Genomic DNA, 18,161 nt, shown 5'->3' on the forward strand with positions numbered 1-18,161 from the left:
ATTAGCACTGAAACCATCCCCACCGTACATGCGAAACAACATCTTTATTTACTTCGGTCTGTTGTAAGCATCTTCAATGCGCTTATCACCGTATTTTCCAGGTGCCTAAACAGGTGTCTGCGTTTTGCCCCAGGAGGCCTATACTGAACTTAAAGGCTCTGACTAATAAACCAGAAATGCATACATGGAATAGATTAGATGGTGATTTTCTGCTGGGTAGGCAATTATTTAATAATTTAGTTAATTGAATTTTCAAAATAACTTCCAGGTGAGTATTTCCAGGGCTTACAACCTCTACCCTTGTAAATTACCTGCATAGTTAAGTCTGCCTGCAAAGTTCAAAAATGACTTTTGCAAAACCTAAAGAAAAAAAATGTAAAGCAAAAGAGTCCACAACTCGAGATCAACATATTTTGTTTCTAAGCCATGCTCATCTTATTCCCACTACACACACACGTGCTGTGTGCATGTGCATGTATGTACTCAATGTGTTTAACAAGAGAAAAAAAGGAAAAAAAATATCCCTCCATTTTTTCTTGCAGAAGGTGAAGTTCAACCCAGGTTGAACACACTCCAACTCCTCATACATATCAGACAATCTTGTAGCAGCTTGAACAACATATTTTAAACAGAGAGCTTAAGAGACATGATTTCTCCATCTATTTCCCCTGCCACCTGCCAGCCGTTCCCTGGCCCTGTTCAGTTAAAAATTAACTTAGTATTTACTCGCAAGTTACAAGAACAGATATTTGGCATCTCTCTGAGGAATACATTTATAGTTCTTAAATCAAGAAAACTGACAAAAAAATAAAACACTAAGCTGTTTTTTTCTTTTTTTTCTTTTTTTTCTTTTTTTTTTTTCCTGTAGCCTGCAGCGCAGCTTTAACATTAACAGTTGTTTTTTATAATCTCTTAACTTTAGCAGACTGAAGTTCTGTCCCGTGTACCTTTTGAAGCAAACAAGTTTCAAAGAAAAGGGGAAGTGCAGAGAAAATGCTAAGGCCATCGACGAAAGTGGACAAAGTAGGTATTATTTCCCCTTAGAATATTTTTCCCTGTAGTTGCAGAGAACGACTATAAGACTTAAAATGAGTGAGGCAGCCACAATAATGAAGCACTCCAAGTGCAAATTGCTTTGACCTCATATATATCTCTGCTGTAAAATAGAGGACATTATCAAATCAACCTTTTTTTTTTTTTTTCCTTCCAGCTACCTGCAATACAAAAGAAATTACTTTATTCAATTGCTCTTTGCTACTCTTAATTCCTGTGCAAAACAAACTTTGATCTCCCTTCCTTTACTTTTGAGAGCTACCTGTAACATTTGTTCCATTACTGACAAAAGGCTAACACTGCATTAAATGTGTCACTAAACTATAATTTTTTTCACCAAAATTATCTTGCCCCTCCTGTCCCCTGTCCCTCTGAAGGGCAGTGAAAGGGATCGTGTGAAAGCGCCTCGTACCTGTTTGTAGAAGTCAGTCGAAGGGGATGATCTGGACCTCTCGTGGGTGTACTGGGGTTTCTCGTGTTGTTCGTGGCTGGCATCAAGGATGTTATCTGCTGAATGGTATCTCCCTGAACTCCGTGCCTCTATGGGCTTCCGCTGCTCTTTCCACGACGCCTGATACTCTGCAAAGGTTCCCAGGCGCTGCGGCTGCTCAGATTTCACAATCCTGTCAGCAGCCTTACTGCTGTTACCGTGGTGGACGTTACCTTTGGAAGCATGTGCAGGTTCCAGTCCAACAGAGGCTGCCCGACCTCTTCTCTCATGCCATGACTCGTCTCCCTCCTGCCCACCATACGCTTTCCTGTCAGCCCTCTCAGGCTGTCCCTCAGGCAGACTGTGGGGAGTTGGTTTCTGTGCAGACTTTCTATATGAAGGCTTACTTGTTTCTTCAAAAAATTTCCACCTGTCTGCAAACGAGCCCAAGACTTCCTCAGATGCATTGGGATGGGAATGAGCGTGGCACTCATCCTCTGACATCCCCACTTCATTCATCTTCTCCGGTTCGGAGTAGGACTTCAGTTTTTGCTCTGTTGTGAACCTCTTCCTGGCCCCGATGCGCGAAACGTGATGAGCGCCACTCCCTGTGGGGTTCGGTTTAGCTTGCGTAGCCTCAAGGAATCCAGACACATCTTCAGAAACCAAAGCCAATAATGAAGAGTTGTAACTACCAGCTTTCCGTTCCGGTGACCTGGGGGGATATTCAGCAGGGCTGGGCTCCAAGTCGCGCCGTTTGAAGGAAGTTGCCCGCAGAACCCTGGCCTGCGCTTCCTTCAGGTGATCTTTGTAGGTGCTGGTAAAGCTGGTATCCGGGGAGGCGTTCAGATTTTCGGATGAATCTGGCTTCCAGCTCTCATTGCCCTCCTCTGTCTCACACGACCCTATTAGAGTAGCCGTGCTTCTGCTTTTCTGCAGCTTTGCTCTCCTCATTTGGATCTCATTTCTCAGGGTTGTTGCAAAACGATCGCTCCTTCGTGCCTGTTTAGACAAGTGAGTGTCAAACGGGGGCTGCCGCTCTGTTACAGCTTCTGGGCTGTTGTCAGATTGCTTTTTCCCTTCCTGAGCCAAAGAGTGCAACATTGGGGTCCTCTGAGGAGAAATCTTGCTACTCTCGTCTTTTCCCCACCTAAAATCTTTCTGAGCAGGTCTGTTCTCAGCGGTAAGGACGCAGCCCTTTACATACTCCTGTTGACAGTACTTAGCTTCACTTTCATCGAAGCTGCTCTCAAAGCTTTTCTTTTGTCCAGGCTTTTCAGCGTGACTGGGTTTTTTAGCCTCTTCTACTATGGCGGATCTAACATCCCCCTCTCTGTCCACCGTGTAATGACTACTGTTCTCACATCCCTCCAGAGGAGATTCGACAGATTGTTGAGGTAGATAGTATTTTGGTTTTTGGACCATTGTGACAACTGCAGGGTTTTCATATGGTCCGAGAGATGCATCAGCCCCCACTGCAGGTTTCCAGCTGTCATCCTTGAGCTGCAGTGGCTTTGAACTTCCCTGAGCAGGCTGTTTTGCTGTCACGCAATAATAGCGACTCTGTCCAGTGTTGTCCACCTTCTGTTCAGCAGCACTGTTTGCATTGAGCAGCCTGCTGTGGCTTAGATTGTACCCATGAAAATGATCAGCAGGTAACTCCTGAATGCCGCTATAGGAGAGAAAAGGTTGCTGCTCTTTCTGCGCAGTTAACATTCTTGCATTGTGAAAAAAAGTGCTTTCATCACTGTACTGGTGCTGGTGGTGATAACTGTAGGTGGGCTGTGCAAACCGGACATCAGTGCTGGACAGGGATGACTGCAGCTTGCTCGCAGTTCCCGTGCTACTGTTGTACCTTTCGGCAGCTGCAGAAAAAGCATGTTCTGAACTGAGATCGGATTTATAATTTGAGCCGCTGACCCTCCTGTCACAGGCTCTGGAAGGCCGCCGCTGCTGCTCCACAGCTTCTGAGTTCCAGTCATTCCTGGGCTGAGATCGGTTCAGGGCTGTAAAGTGCTGCGTGCTGGCACCCTCTGAGTACACAGGGCCCTGGGCTTTCTCATGGCCTTTGGTAGCAGCAAAGCTGTCACTACGAAGAGGTGGAGGTGGCGGGGGAGGAGAGGAAGACTTCCTCTTATCAGGAACAAACCAGACGGGTCCAAAACTAGATCTTCCAGAGCCAGCAAGCTTGACATCAGGGTGTTCCTCTATTCTAGGACTTCTGTTATTCTCATACTGGACGGGGGCTGGCAAATATCCAGGTTTGTCCTCTATTCCACCGTTATCATTCAAGAACTGTCCAGACTTGTTTCCTGGTTTAGCAGTCTCCCAGTGACCTACTTTGTACAGCATGTTCTCTGTTGAAGAAGTGTCTGCCGTGGACAGAGTGTGGTCAGGGGTGCTCGAACTCGTGGAGAAAGACCCATAGGCTGAATCCCGCTTACTTTGGCTCCCTAGATGCTCAATGCTACTATTAGACCTTGCAGAAGAAAGTCTCCCATACTGGGCTACTTGTGGAGTTTGGTCCCAGCTGTCCATACTTCCCAAAGAACTGAACTGGTCAGAAGCACGATGCAGATTTGACTGATCCCAGGAGTTTGACAGGTCATGAGAAGAACAACTGTGGTAGGAAACAAACGAATAGAAAAACAATAAATACAACAGTCAAAAAATCCCATGATATAATTACAAAAATCTGGACACCAATTTTATTAACATTGTGACACAACAGTCACTTGGGACAATCTACAAACATTAGAAGTTCAGGCACAAAGCCATGGCTTAATCCTTCTATTTTGCCACTGCTTCAAAGCCTGAAACCTAAAAAACTAATTAGCATTTCCTTCTTACCTTTACCACTAAGTAATACACGTTTATCTCCTTAAAGGTTCTTCTTTCCCTGAGCAAACTGTTGATTTTGCTGACTTTTAAACCAATTTGACCCCCTACAAATACCTTTTTCCTCAGGACAAACACCAACTTCATTTACAGTTTATTTTCCAGGCACCCTCATTCCTCCAGCTACTAAACTTGTGTACTTCACTGTTCACGTTTTGGAAATTCACTACTTCATCTCATAAACTTCATCCTTTGTCTTGCTTATCCAAATCTACCCCTTCGAGTAATATTTTAATTTCAAAATGAAGGTTCACTAAAGACTTTATCCTCAATTCCCACCAGTTCTGAGCCTCCTCCACGTGTACCTTGCTAATGTGCTCTTAAACCACTCTCAGTTTGACACTAGTACAAAAATCTCATTCAGTTCCATCTGGCCACAACATTGACAGAAAGACTCCCAGAGGAGATGCTAGAGTAATTTAATTTCTGGATGGCCGATACCAAACTTATAACCTTTCTTCAGAAATCCTTATCATCACCTCTCCGTCACTCCCTCCTGTACAGAAAATTCATCTTTGACACTGCACTTTCTCTGGCTCATTTGTCTAGATGCTATTTCAAAATCTTGCTGCTTCTGTTGTCTTCCTACTCACAATCGGCTTTGTTTTGTTTCTTCCTTCTCAAGCTCTTTTCTTTTGTATCTTCCACAGCACCCACCTCCTGTCAATCCAACACGCTGGTGCTGAAACAAGAGTCTTCTCAATTATTCTTACTTCTTCCTGTCTGAACTTCACTGCCAGCCCCTCCTGCTTTTATGTACCAAATTCAATTCCTGTCCTTGCATGCAAAGCCCCTTGGTAGAAATCCCAGAATTGTTCCACTTCCCTGTAGCTATAATTATATGAAGCATCTATCAAATCTTGTGCAGTAAAGAAACCTGTGAAAGCTCCTAATGAAATTAGATTAGTCCACATAAAAATATACAAAGAGTGACACAGATTTTTTTTTTTTTTCTGTCAGAAATACTGCAAGAAGACAACTAAACTGTTCTTTGGAATTTAGTTTTAAGATAGGAATTACAGTTTTGTGGTTTTTTTTTTTGTTTGTTTGTTTTTTTATATTACTGTAGCCTTTGATATTTTTTTTAATACAATATGGCCAAAAATAACTTAAATGAAGTAAGTGAAAGTATACTTTGCATTTACTTTCTAAAAGCATTTTCTTTGACAAGATAAGCTAGCAGTGGCCTCATATATGTTTTTTATTTCTTTCATTTTCAGCATTTCAAAGTGTTTCACTGAATACTTAAAAAGTCTTAACTTTCTTCCTAAGCAGATACTATGGGTCACATAGAAAGTATCTTAGCCATTAGGATCTCTGTTTTTAGTGAAGAATGTAAGCAATGTTCCTATGAATTGCTCTTTTTTTTTTTTAAAATTGCAGGTTTTTACCTCCTTCTTCAGCAGTAAGATGATGCTTGGCATTAAGACAAAGATGATACTTGCACAAGAGAGCCTCTCCTTACAATCAACAGATCTGCTACCAAACATGAAGCAGAGATCATCCGTATGAGCTCACAGCTCTGCCAGAAACCCCTTCATGGAAATCTAACAGATGCGAGAAAAACTTCATAGGAAAGGCAGCAAAGTTTCTGGTGGTGTGTTACTGCAAAGCCTGGCCTCCCACGGTCCTTACCTGTGGGGCAATACTCCCACACAGTCTGGCACAGGAGAGAGTCCAAAAGCTTTTTCTATTGACAGTCTGGCATCCCAGGCTGTCCTTCTCTCAGTGGCGTTTTTTCAGAGCAGGCTCATAAATGGACCTGTACTGTTGGTTTAAGACTGACAGGTAAATTCCTGGAATGATCTGCCAGTACCTTTATTTGGTCATGTTGGCCAAGGGGCACACCCCAAACCCAGGGCATGAGCTTGTGCTCCTGGGCCCTCCCAGAAATGACATCACCTCAGCAAATCAGGCAGCTTTCAGACCAGACTAACGTCCCTCAAAAATCGAGTTTAAGCAGCCTTCTCAAAGCTTGCTTGCCTCACATTCACACCTGTAAGGCTGTAACAAAGTAGTAGAGGTTACTGGTTTCAACTACACACCTGGGTGAAACAAAGAAAAATGAACGTAAGGCCCCCTTTTATAGCATATCTTAGTGGAAGACAGGGCAGGGTCTAAACTTATAGCAACTCAAGACGGTTCATACCCACACCTTCCAGAACAGTGCCAGCAGCCATAGCCTAGTGTGGGCTACGAAAAAAAAGTCTGCATCCACATTTTTCAGGTGTGACTTCTTTGAAAATGACAGAAGATGACTCACAATGGGAAATTAAGGCATCAGACCCTTAGAAGGTCTGACTTGCTAGCTCTGCTATTCAAAAGTGTTCTTGGCACCCACGCCTAGCCCAGTGATCCCTGGGTAGGTTACAGTATTTGCACAAAAGTCATATGATAAAAACACAGACAGAATGGCAGATGTGGAGTTCAGGGCCCCAGAACTACCCTCTCTCCTACCTGCAGAAGTCTCTTCTGCTCTTTCTTTCTTCCTGTAGCTTCACACACCTTCTCAAAGGTCTAAATTCAGTGGGCAGGCCAAGAAAAATACAACCAAATCAAACCAACCAACCAAAAAAAAAAAAACAAAAAACAGACCCATGCCTTAATCTAGCATCTACCTACATAGTAAAGACAATTTTCAGAAGGTTGACTTGAGCAGCTGTCCCTTCCCCCCTCTGAAATCCAGGTATATCCTGCTTGGAAGGATCTCTCCTCCTGGCTGAACTCCACATTTTACAAGCGATTTGACTCTCACACTCACAGAGAGACCTGAAGCATGCACATTCAGAGGAGATTTTAGGCTGTGAGTACCAGTTTCAGATGCTTAGCTCAAGGACGGTCACGAAATTCCAGAAGAAGCACAAGGATGAGATCCTCAGGCTAGAAAAATCCCCTCCTTGAGCTATTTGTATTATCTCCTTACATACTGCTCCTTTCAGGTACTGACTAGCCTGAATCCCATTCAGCTTGGTGCTGAAACATGCTGGTTTTGTGGATTGTGCCTTGAAAGTGGGGAATCGCTGAGGCTACTCACCTTTTTTTTTTTTTTTTTTTTTTTTTTCTTCAGACTAGCAACCTCAAAAATAAAGCTACTTTACAACTGAGATCCTCAAAATACCCAAATCCTTTGGCTGGCACTCTGGGAGTGCTGGATTTCCAGAAGCCACAATATGAAGCCAGTTTGGTCATGGGCAATAGACAGCAGGAGGGATAAATCTCCCAAGTAAATCACCTTTTGGCAGCCAAGCTTTCAAGTGGGCAGCACAGGTGGTTGAGAAGTTCAGGAGCAGTAATGTCCTTGGAACCCTGGTGTTAGACTGTGCTGAAACCACTGCGTCTTCTAGCACCGTCTGAGAAAGCAGTTTGCCCTTTTTGTTATCATTAACGTCTGTCAGCAGTTGCTGCTATTTATGATACACTAATCCCCTCCTCCTGTTCCTTCATACCGAAACTCACCTGCCAAAAGTTCGTTGTGAAGTGCACTTAAATCAAATAAAAATAAATAAATATTTTAAATATCTTGAATCGAATTAAACATAAATAAATAAATATTTTAAATATCACCAGCTCCTATCAAATCACACTCTCAGAAATGTGTCTTGTAATATCTTACTTTCGCAAGGTTCAAGGACAACGATCAGGAAGAGCAGGAAGCATGTAACAATTTACATTTCAGTCAAGAGACTCAGTCCACTGAAAGTAAAAATGCTCTTAAATTAGCACTGGAACAAAGAAATCTAAGTGTGTAAGGTATTTATGAATTTTGTTTCTTGTAGAAGAACTCTAAGTGTCTTTAAATACAAAAATATAATTGAGCCTATCTACAGAAAATTTAAGTACAAACTCTACTAGTCAATGTAAGAAAGGAACAATTACAATCAATGATTTGAGAAAAATAATGTGCTAAAAGTTCTGCTAATGAAATATTATGAAATGCATTTTGAAAACCCTTTCTTTCTAACTGCTAATTTTCCCATTTTATGGGGGGGCAGATAGCAAGTTTTTTTAAAAAGAGTAAGGAACTCCAAAAGAAATCAAACAATGTAAAAAAGGGTGTACAAATGGTATGAAATAAAATCTTAAAGTATGAATGTTCTTCTGTTGTTTTAACGAGCACGATAAATTAACATCAAGAAGCAAAGACGAAGAATGTACAGTCAGGAAGCAGAGAAAGAACAAGGTTACTTTCCAAATGGAGAAGGTGTATAAGAATGGTTTTCTTTAATGCCCAGAATTACTATGGCCCAATGTGAATTGTTTGGAGAAGAAAAACCAAACAAACAATCAAACAAACAAACGGACTAAAATCCTTGTGAAAATGCTGAAGAATGTCACCTAAAAGCAGGAACCAAACAAGAACTTGTAACCAGATGCAAACAGGCAATATTTAAAATTTCACAACTAAAACTACACAAGTGCCAGCCTTTCTTTCACAGCACTGAATGAGACCTGACAAATATTAAAGTGCTTTAAACAAACATTGAAAATTGTTGGTCTTATTACCTCTTTACACAAGCAAGAACACAGGGAAGATCATATTACAAAAAGACAGTTTAATTTATAAGACCAGTACCACCTTAAAGTCCAACAGGAAAATACTCTGTACCCTCCCTTTTGGAAAGGCTTTCCAGTAGTCTGTAACAATATTCTTCTATTTCTTCTCCCTCTTCTATGTCACTTTAAGAAGGTTAATTTTGATGGTTTCTTTTCACTTAGCAAGGTTTAAGATTTTACCAGTGGACACCGAAAGGAAATGCAGAGCAAGAAACACAACTTTCTGACTGCCTTTAAAACCAGTTTCTTACCTTTCAGCCACACGCACTTATCACATACTGTTTCTGAAATCCACTCCTCCACGTGTAAAGCTTCCAATGCTCCTCCTTCAAGCATTGGAAGGACAGGCAACAATAAAGAATACAAAAATACAACGCTTCTGCATTTGGGATTTAAGAAGCACTCTACAGGACCACATTAACATTGTCTTTCCGTCAGCCCTTAATGCACGTAGCTTCAGCAGAGACTCACCTTGCATGATACCGTGAGTGCCAGGAAGTGCAGGCATTGGACGAAGGAAGGTGTGACGTGGCTGTCTCAGGTTGACTTTCTGTAAACTTGGTCGCATGCCAGGAGTGAGGCCTGCAGGCTAGGTCATTTCTTCTGAAAAGAGAGAGAACGAGTGTACTAGGTTAATGCAAACAGTTCGGCAAGGTGAGAGGCAGCAAAAAAATCTGTCAGGGCAGTTGTCATACAGATAGCACAGAGACACGGTAACTTCAAATGACAGAAGACTAGATGGTACTCTACATGCATGCCAGTTTTGAAAAGCTACCAGCATTCCTTAAAAACACTTGAGAGACCAACTCTTTAAATGTTTGAGGTTTGTTTTTCTGCTTTTGTTTTAAAGAATATACCTCAAAAATGGTTCAGCACTTTATCTAAAACCCAAAATATCTACCTGGATATCACCTCCAAATATATATGCTCATGTGACTGAAGAGATCCTATCTAAAAAGAACAACAAGCTCTCAGAGTGTATCTTACAAAGCTTTTTGCAAAGCTGTTATAAACCCCTCTGTCCCATTCCCCCTGCTTAGGAACTAATAACACGAGCTTTCGCTTCCTCCTCCAAGGACTTTGTAATGCCTCTCAGCACACATGAAAGGAATGCATTCTTCTTCCCTAGTGTTAGATAAACCTTCTGAATGGGATTCATCTATTTCTGTTTCAGAAAACACATGCCTAGCATGGTTTTTTGGCTAGACTCTCTCAATAGCCCTGGGAATGAAGCAGGAACTCCCTGAAGGTAATCCGTCCTGCCTTTCTCTTTGGTTCATCCTGGGAAATGAGGAAGGTAAAATTTAGATCAGATATAAAATTTAGATCAGGTGAGACAAATCCCATCCTTGAAGTCACAGACTAAACCAAAGGCTTGTAGGACATTGGCTCTTGAAGTTTTTTAAACGTACTTACGTATTTATCTTTTTTTTTTTTTTTCAGCAAGTGATTTGTCTAAGTTACACAATCATTCCCAAAACAAAGAAAGCGTTCCCTAATCTCAATTTATATTTTAAGGCAGTTCTACCTATTTATTTTTTATTTTTTACTAATCTCCCTTTTAAATTTGGGTTATCAAACTGCCACTGGATTTAGAAAACAAAACCAAAGCTCATTATAAACTCAGTATCTTCAAAACAGATCCAATCTGACTACACAGCTTTTTGAAGTACATTCAAGAACATCTGATGAATTCAGTGATAAATTGCCTTTCTAAACTCTGCATGCAGGATTATAAAAGGAGAATATAATAATTCTACGGGGAAGCTGTAATTTCACTAGGAAGCGTTGCATCATTACTGTCACTAAAAAAAGAAGTAATTGTTTCCATCAACAAAAGCCTACTCTTTCTCGCATGACAAAAGAGAAAACGGTTGAGCAGAGAGTCACTGTGCTCTTCCTTGGCAGGATATGAAATTAGAAGAGTAAGTGGAGAAGCCAAAATATACTCGGTGAAAACAAGTGGAGGAGATTCTGCTCAGCCACGTGATGCTCGGCTCCAGACAGTCCTCGCGTACTCCAGGGCCCGCAGACCCACATTCAGGTATGGGACAGAAGCCTTCCTTTACTCAGGTGCACAGAACATTGATGAGTTTCCCACTGCTCCCTTTCACGTTACTGACATCAGCGAGGCAAACCATAATTTAGGCAAATTCAGTATACCTTTTAGGCACTGATTCAGTGAAGAAGGTTTGTTAAGAGACAATTACTTTGGTGTGATGCACCACAAAGGAAACACAAGACTAGTGAACTAGAGGAATACAAGCAACGTTTGGAGGATGAGGAGATGAAGGTTAGGGAAAGGGAAGGGGTCTTCTGCAGTAGTTTGCTACGGGGTTGGCAGATGGTAGGAGGGATTTGGTCAGTGGGAAGGGGCAGAAGGGATGCACTTGTGAAGTCAGTACTGTACCTCATGGAACTTCTCAAGATCTTCATAAGATAGTTTCTCGCCACATGAACATCGTTTTCAGATGGCATTTTCTGTGCTACAATATCCACCACCACTTTCATCTTCCTGAGGAGCCAAGCAAGGGGAGGAACAGACTGGACTGAGCTGTGACACGAGGCAAATCAACTGCACTAGAACTTACAAGTTCTGCTTTATTTTTTGTATTTGTGGACACATTGAAATATTTGAGGTGTTTTTGTTTGTTTGTTTGTTTGTTTTTAAAACACATAATAAAATAGCCTGACCAGTCTAAAAATACTGGTGGGATAGGTGGAAGGTAGAACCAGGTAGGCTCCTGCTTTTGTTGCAGTCTGCACCTTGACTAAGAATTAATTGACTACGCTCAGTCAACACTGCTTTTAGCTCAATTCTCACCATCTCATTCCATTTACTATTTCCTGCACTTCAAGAAACAGTTTTTCTAACAATAAACCTTGGAAACGGTTTTGGAAATTGGAATTGGAAAAACAAGAGAATGAAAGACTGAAAAGCAGAATATTTTGCAGAGAACTGAAGATGCTGGAAGCACAACATTCATATTCTAATGTAAAACCTCTGTATTAATTCTGAGTGACAGAATGAGATCATCCAAACCTACAACCCAGAAAATCTGTGCCATTAATGGAAGCACTAATAAAAGCATTTCACTGGAAGTGTCTTTCTACCAGTGCTTTTACAAAAGCTGCTGGAAGGAAAATGCAGATAAGCTTTGAAGATCTGATACAAAAGGAAAAACAATTTCCCTTTGCTTTGAGCAAGCTGTTAGAGTGGTATCAATGACACGTGTGTGCAAATAGTTTAGCAATAAAGCAACCTTTCCCATAGAGTTTTTCAGAATAAATCTCCCTTTTTACAATTACTGCTTGGAAGTCTTTAAGAAAGACAGTCTGAATTTCACAGGCTAGAAAGGTTAGAAATACTGCTATAGATTGCAGCAGCAATACCGATGAGATTGATTGGATATGAGAGAAAAAAAACAGAAAATAAGCTCTTTTGACCAAGAAAGAAAAAAATAAATTAAACTGGGCAAGTCTGGGAACAATAACAGAGGTCAGAAAAATATTTGATCAAGTCAAGATGAAAAATTCAGATTTTTTTTCAGATCATTTGAAAATGCACACAAATGTATTCTTTTTTTTTTTTTTTTCCTTTTCAGAATCAGCAAGTCTGCTCACATTTGGGGTGCCTGCATCAGAACTGAACTGAAATTTAAAAATGAAAATCAGGCAGAAAATCAAATAAAGTAAGTGAAGGACCTCAGCATACAACAACATCAATGAATAAGAGGTGTTTCCTCGGAAAAAAACTTACAGTAGGTAACGTTCAGATAAAGGCCAGCAGATACAACAGCAGATGTATTTGTCCCCCAAGCCAGAATTTTCTGTTTTATTCTCACCAACCAAACAGCTTCATGCACCCTTATTGTACAAATTTTTGCATGCAGAGTCCCAGAGCTAAAGAAAGAAATGCAGTTCTAGAAAACTACATCCCAGTGAAAAGCAGTCCCCAGGATTTATTTCCCTGTTAATGTTTCATTCCAGCCTTCTGCTGAATCAACAAAGATGGCAATGCCTGGCTGCTGGCTCACATGCAAGTGCAAGGCTGCAAATCTTGAGGTTTAAGTAGCAGCAGCTACACATAAAAGAGGTCGAGCGGTATTTCTGAAACACCAAACCGGGCTTTCATTCCCCATGTCTCAATCACCTAGCTACTGGCGCCTTCTCTTTAGCTCAAAGAAGTGTTTTTAATATTAGCAGTGCTTACACACTCACAGAAAACATATTCTGGCCTATCTTAAGACAAAGCTAACTCCTACAGGACAATTCCTACAGAGATTTTTTTTCATCTGAAACTTTGCGAAGGACTCTCCGCAAAAAAAAAAAAAAAAAAAAAAAAAAAAAAAAAAGAGTTATGAATCATAATGGTGAGGCATTTCAGCTAAGACCACCCAACTATTTGCTGTCCTGAAGGGTATCTTCTATTATTTCACATCATTATTTTGACTGGAATTTACCACTCTGTAGGACTACTTCTCATGTGAAATGTAAATGATGTTTTTGAGATGGGTAAGCATGGCTTGAGTGATAAACAGAAACCTGGTCCCATTTCTGCAAGAGCCAGCCACCACCACTTCCAGGATGCTGTTTGTCCAAACAGAAAGCATTGCAACCCTGTTGCAAGGAGGTTTTTAAAACTCCACATCAACACAAAGCGGTCTGCCTGTCAGCTTTTTTACAGCTTCAAAGGAAATTGGACAAAAATGCAACAAGCAAGCAAAGCTTGTGAGTCCCTTTCTCATGTTACTGCAGCCAGCAGGCTCGCAGAGTTCCCAGGGGAATTTCTCCCTCTGCCTCCCCCTCAGAGAGCACCCGGGAAATGAAGCCTGCCTCATCACAGGGAGCAAACCAGGCCCTCCAAATGCAGGAATCTGGCTATGAGTCCTCTGAAACCAAATACAATTCCATTTTAGCTCTCTTGTTGACTTTAAAAAAAAAAAAAAAATATATATATATATATATATATATATATATATTATTTCTAGTTTTATTTCTTAGGACATGAAAATTGCACATTGGTTTTCTGCAACCCTGGAACAAGTTACCTGATCGTATGTTTCTGGATTGTGCAGCTCTCAGACTGCAGAATTCAATGCCCTGCTTCAAATCAGTAATAATCACTTATAATTCAGATTCACTGTGTCCAGTTGAACCCAAAATAGGGATGACAGTACTTCCGAATGCAATGCTTTATACTGCTCATCTCTATCAGCTTCACCAGGAAACAAAACCTGCCTTTACACGAATCTGTATATATATATATATATATATAAAAACATATATATATATAAAACATATATATATATATATAACATATATATACATGTATGTATATATATTAAAATTTTAATTTAAGAGGAAGGGCCAGTCAGTGGCTTCAGTCAGAACTGAACGGCAGCTGGCAAGAACTCCTGGATACTGTCAGGAGTAATTTCCTCAGTTAAAACTGTTGTAGTGATTATGTTAAAGACTCTTTAAACAAATCGTATTCAGATCTCAGCCACTTTACTCTAGTTTCTACAGAACATTTGAAGTCCCAGAGCTGCAGACCACTGGTGGAGCCCATGTGCTGTGAAGGTGCAACTTCCCTGGAAGTCCCAGAATTTGGGAACCAACACATTTAGTGAAATTGAACTGCTGCTATCAAAATAAAATTCTTCTCCCTCCGCTCACTAAGATGCATCTCAGACTTTTCAGGAAGCTCTCCAGTGCTTTACTGCAATGTAGAGTTGGGTTATTTCAAACAGCTGTAGCAGGAGGTACAACCTACTTATAGTTGGTTACCTTAAGCTTCATCTATGGCCAAAAATTTGTCCTGGTATCAGAGCGAGGTAGATGGCTACAAGAACGCAGCAGCCCAGTCTTGTTGTACACCAAGGGTACAACAAAAAACCCTCAGATGTCCTCAGGACTGCCAGTCCCATGTCAGCCAGCCAAGGCACTCTACGGTAAGCTCTCTTTGGGATCTCCTCAGCCAGCTCCTCATCCACTGTTTTTTCTTCCACGTGGAGGCCATGGCAAGAATTTGCAGTGGCAGCACAAGTGCCCTTGCTTGTTCCCTTGTAAATCCCAAATGACTTCGTAGTTTACCTCCAGTCCTTTAAACAAGCATGATTATACTGGGCCAGACACACTAACTCTTGTTACCATTTTTTATAAATCCATATGTCCTGTGGGAGAAAAAAGAAAAGATCCTCCCAAACTGTGTTTCTTATTTTCTTTTTTTTTTTTTTGTTTTGTTTTGTTTTGTTTTGTTTTCAGCTCACAAATCTCATGCTTCATGGATTGAAAGACACTATCAGAGCAACTTATGATGCAATTAAATGAGTATGTAAGTAAACACTGTAAACAAACTACCAAAGCACTTCATTATTAAAAAAAACACTATTCAGATTTTTTAGTCTTCTGAACCCTTGGAGGAAAAAAAGGATGCTGGAAACTACCATAAAGATGCAGTTATTCACAAGGACCTCAAAGAGTGAGAAGAAATAGCAGTGTCACCCTATTGCCTTCCAAAAACAGTCCAAGGTAATTTTAACTGCAGATCATGAAAACCTCACCCAGCTGCCTAACCTGGCAGCTCACAACTAGAGCAAGACAATTTGGGGGGTTGAAGAGAAAAAAAAAAAGGATGAAGTCACCATCTGAACAAATTAGATGTTGTTTGGAATGAGCACTTATTTGGTCAAAATGTCTTCTTTCTTCTCCCCCCACTCCAGCAGACAAACAACATTCCTTTCTGTAGAGTCTTCGAGCTTTTTCATCACCCTCTGCAGACAAAGACATCGGGTATTTTCTCTCTCAGGCAACTGTATTTGTAGAATTCAGATTGCTTCATGTTACCTGAGTCACCACTGGCAGAGCTACCTGCCAGGGTAATACCTCAGGTTTGCCAAAAGAAAACAACAAACCTCTGTAAGGAACGTGAACAGCTTCTTAATAATTCAATACATCCACGAATCATCCTAATCTAGGTTCAAATAGTTATCAGTTTCATAAAGAAGCTCTACGATAGAAGCAATACAATCCCTTTCTTCCCCCTTGTCATTTTAAGTGTTTCCCTATATACCTGTCTGTATCTTTGTACATAACAGGAAACTAAACAATGGGAGAACGTGGTTTTAAAAGGCCAAAGCACACAAACCATGAGATTGAGCACCCTTCCTCTACACAGGTTGTCTCTCACTTTATCCCTTCCTCTCTTCCTCTGAAAATGGAGAAAGGAAGGGTGGTGGTGGTGGTGGTGTGAAAGAAGAAAAAAAGTAAGAAAAACATAGGAGGGTCCTGGAAATTTTTCATTCAACAATCCCGTATTAAGGGATCCCACACACACCATTAGGGAACTCCCACAATATATTTTGAAGAAAACAAAAACCTCTTTCCCTTCACTGTCTGTCATTCTTACGCAACACAGATGATCCTAAAAGTTTATTCCTAACTTTTTTTTTTCTTCTGTACACACGTGAAGTCACTTTCTAAGATTTCCAAAGTTCAAAATATGCCCACAGCTCCTCTTCCAGGTTGAAATACAAAGGCATCACCCACCTGTCTTGGTCTTCCCAACGTACCTGACCCACATCCTCTCCCTGCTTGCTTGCTAAAGTCTGAATCACTTTGCTCTTTTTTTTGTAAGGCTGCCTTTCACTCGGATTCAGTCTTGGATGCCCTAACTTCCCGCTGTCCTGAGCCTAGGCAGCAGCAATTCAAATGCTTTTTTTTCCCACTACAGCCTATGCCAGTGTTCATACCACCCATCCAGGAGGGCCTTAAATGTCCTTTCAAAGAGGGACAGTAAATTTCGGCTTTGTTTGGGTGAGACATACCAGTGACTGCATAAATCCCCCTCAAGAGCAAAATGGTGGACAGATAAGGACTTGACATTTTTAAGTTTACTGGGTGGAGGCTTCAAAACCTCACTTTTACAGAGATTAAACTGAAATGGTGCAAAATGCCTGTTCATGGTGAGAAGTAAACCCAAAAATCTAATGGAAAATAGCAACTTGATAAGTATTTTAAGGCAACACATTTTAGATCTAATAGCCATCTAGTGAGCTTTATAAAAGCAACACACCTCTTTCCTTTCTTTGATGTGTACGCCCTGAATACAGAGCAAATCTGAATGGAACTTTATTTAGGATGAAAAATTGTTGACGGCTGTAATATTAGGTGTCTGATGAAGATTAAATGCAAATGCTTTCACATCATAACTGATCAAGTGCTGCTTATATGAGATTTAAAAAGCTACCCTAGCCTGCCAGCAAAATAACATTAAAAAAGTGAATTTATAAGATCAAGTTCTCGATATTAAAAAAAAAAACAACAACTGTCAGCAGCAATTTTAATGTCAGGTTGTCAGGTATGGACTGGAAGGGCTAATATGTATGAAGTCAAATTACTGCTGGAAACACCCAAAGCCACGCCAGGGTTTTTATTTCAAGACTCCACTTTTCTCCACGAGCAACAGCACACAGCCCATCTGTCTGTTAGAGCAACCCCTCCTGCCACATTAGCATCTTTTCTTTTGGGAAAATCCGCTCTGACATACTTCATTGGAATGGGATGAACCAGCGACGAAAACTAATCAGCCTGGTTTATGAGAAAACCCTTCTCTGACCGCAGGCAGCTGAGCCCCGCTGCCCACATCCCCCTGCCTTGTGACAGCTCAGTAGCCACGGGCGAAAAAGCCCAGACAGACATCCAGGGCTGTGCACGAAACAGGCAGGCACAAACTGCAGTAGGTGATCGGCTGAGACAGCACGCAGCTGGGAATCTCAAGCGCTGCAGAAATCCACGCACAGCAGTTAAAAATAAAGAATAAAATTTTCACGCAAAGAAGAAAAGTCATTAGCAGCCTTGTCATCCTAGGACAGGTCCACTACTTACCTAGCATACCTGACACTTCTCAAAATTTAAGTGATTTTGATGAGTGCAAAAATATAAAAGTTGGGCTCCTAGTCAACTTCGTGAATTCCTCTAACTTTCCCCGTAGTAAGGTATCATCCTTTCTGGTTAAAATCTATTGATAACACACTATATTTGAAGAAAATTGTGTCTTAACTAAGCAAAGCTGTTATCAAGTGACTAATCGTGGAGTTATGAGCAAGCCCTGTTTAACAGCAGTCTCCCCAAGTACCACAAGCGTACGCTTTTGCTTTAAAAATGGGAAAATAAAAGAAATCTTCAAGGGCACGAACTGTATTTACAAATTTGGAAAATCTTA

At 40.9% G+C, this 18,161-nt stretch overlaps 1 protein-coding gene across 2 annotated transcripts in view; it reads right to left on the reverse strand.

The window, feature by feature from the left end:
- The window catches only part of SHROOM2 (shroom family member 2), a 124,841-nt gene that overhangs the window by 37,769 nt on the left and 68,911 nt on the right, over positions 1–18,161 (reverse strand). The window contains exons 3-4 of one of the 2 annotated variants that reach the window (XM_032187321.1): positions 9,407–9,538; positions 1,466–4,103 (exon numbers count right to left, since the gene is read on the reverse strand). In XM_032187321.1, coding sequence (XP_032043212.1) covers positions 1,466–4,103; positions 9,407–9,538 — 2,770 coding nt within the window. Of the gene's footprint in view, positions 1–1,465; positions 4,104–8,016; positions 8,025–9,406; positions 9,539–18,161 lie in introns of those variants that run through there. The other variant, XM_032187330.1, reaches the window with a different exon arrangement.

The sequence above is a fragment of the Aythya fuligula genome, chromosome 1 (assembly GCF_009819795.1).
Source record: "Aythya fuligula isolate bAytFul2 chromosome 1, bAytFul2.pri, whole genome shotgun sequence".
NCBI classification, from domain to species: Eukaryota; Metazoa; Chordata; class Aves; order Anseriformes; family Anatidae; genus Aythya; species Aythya fuligula.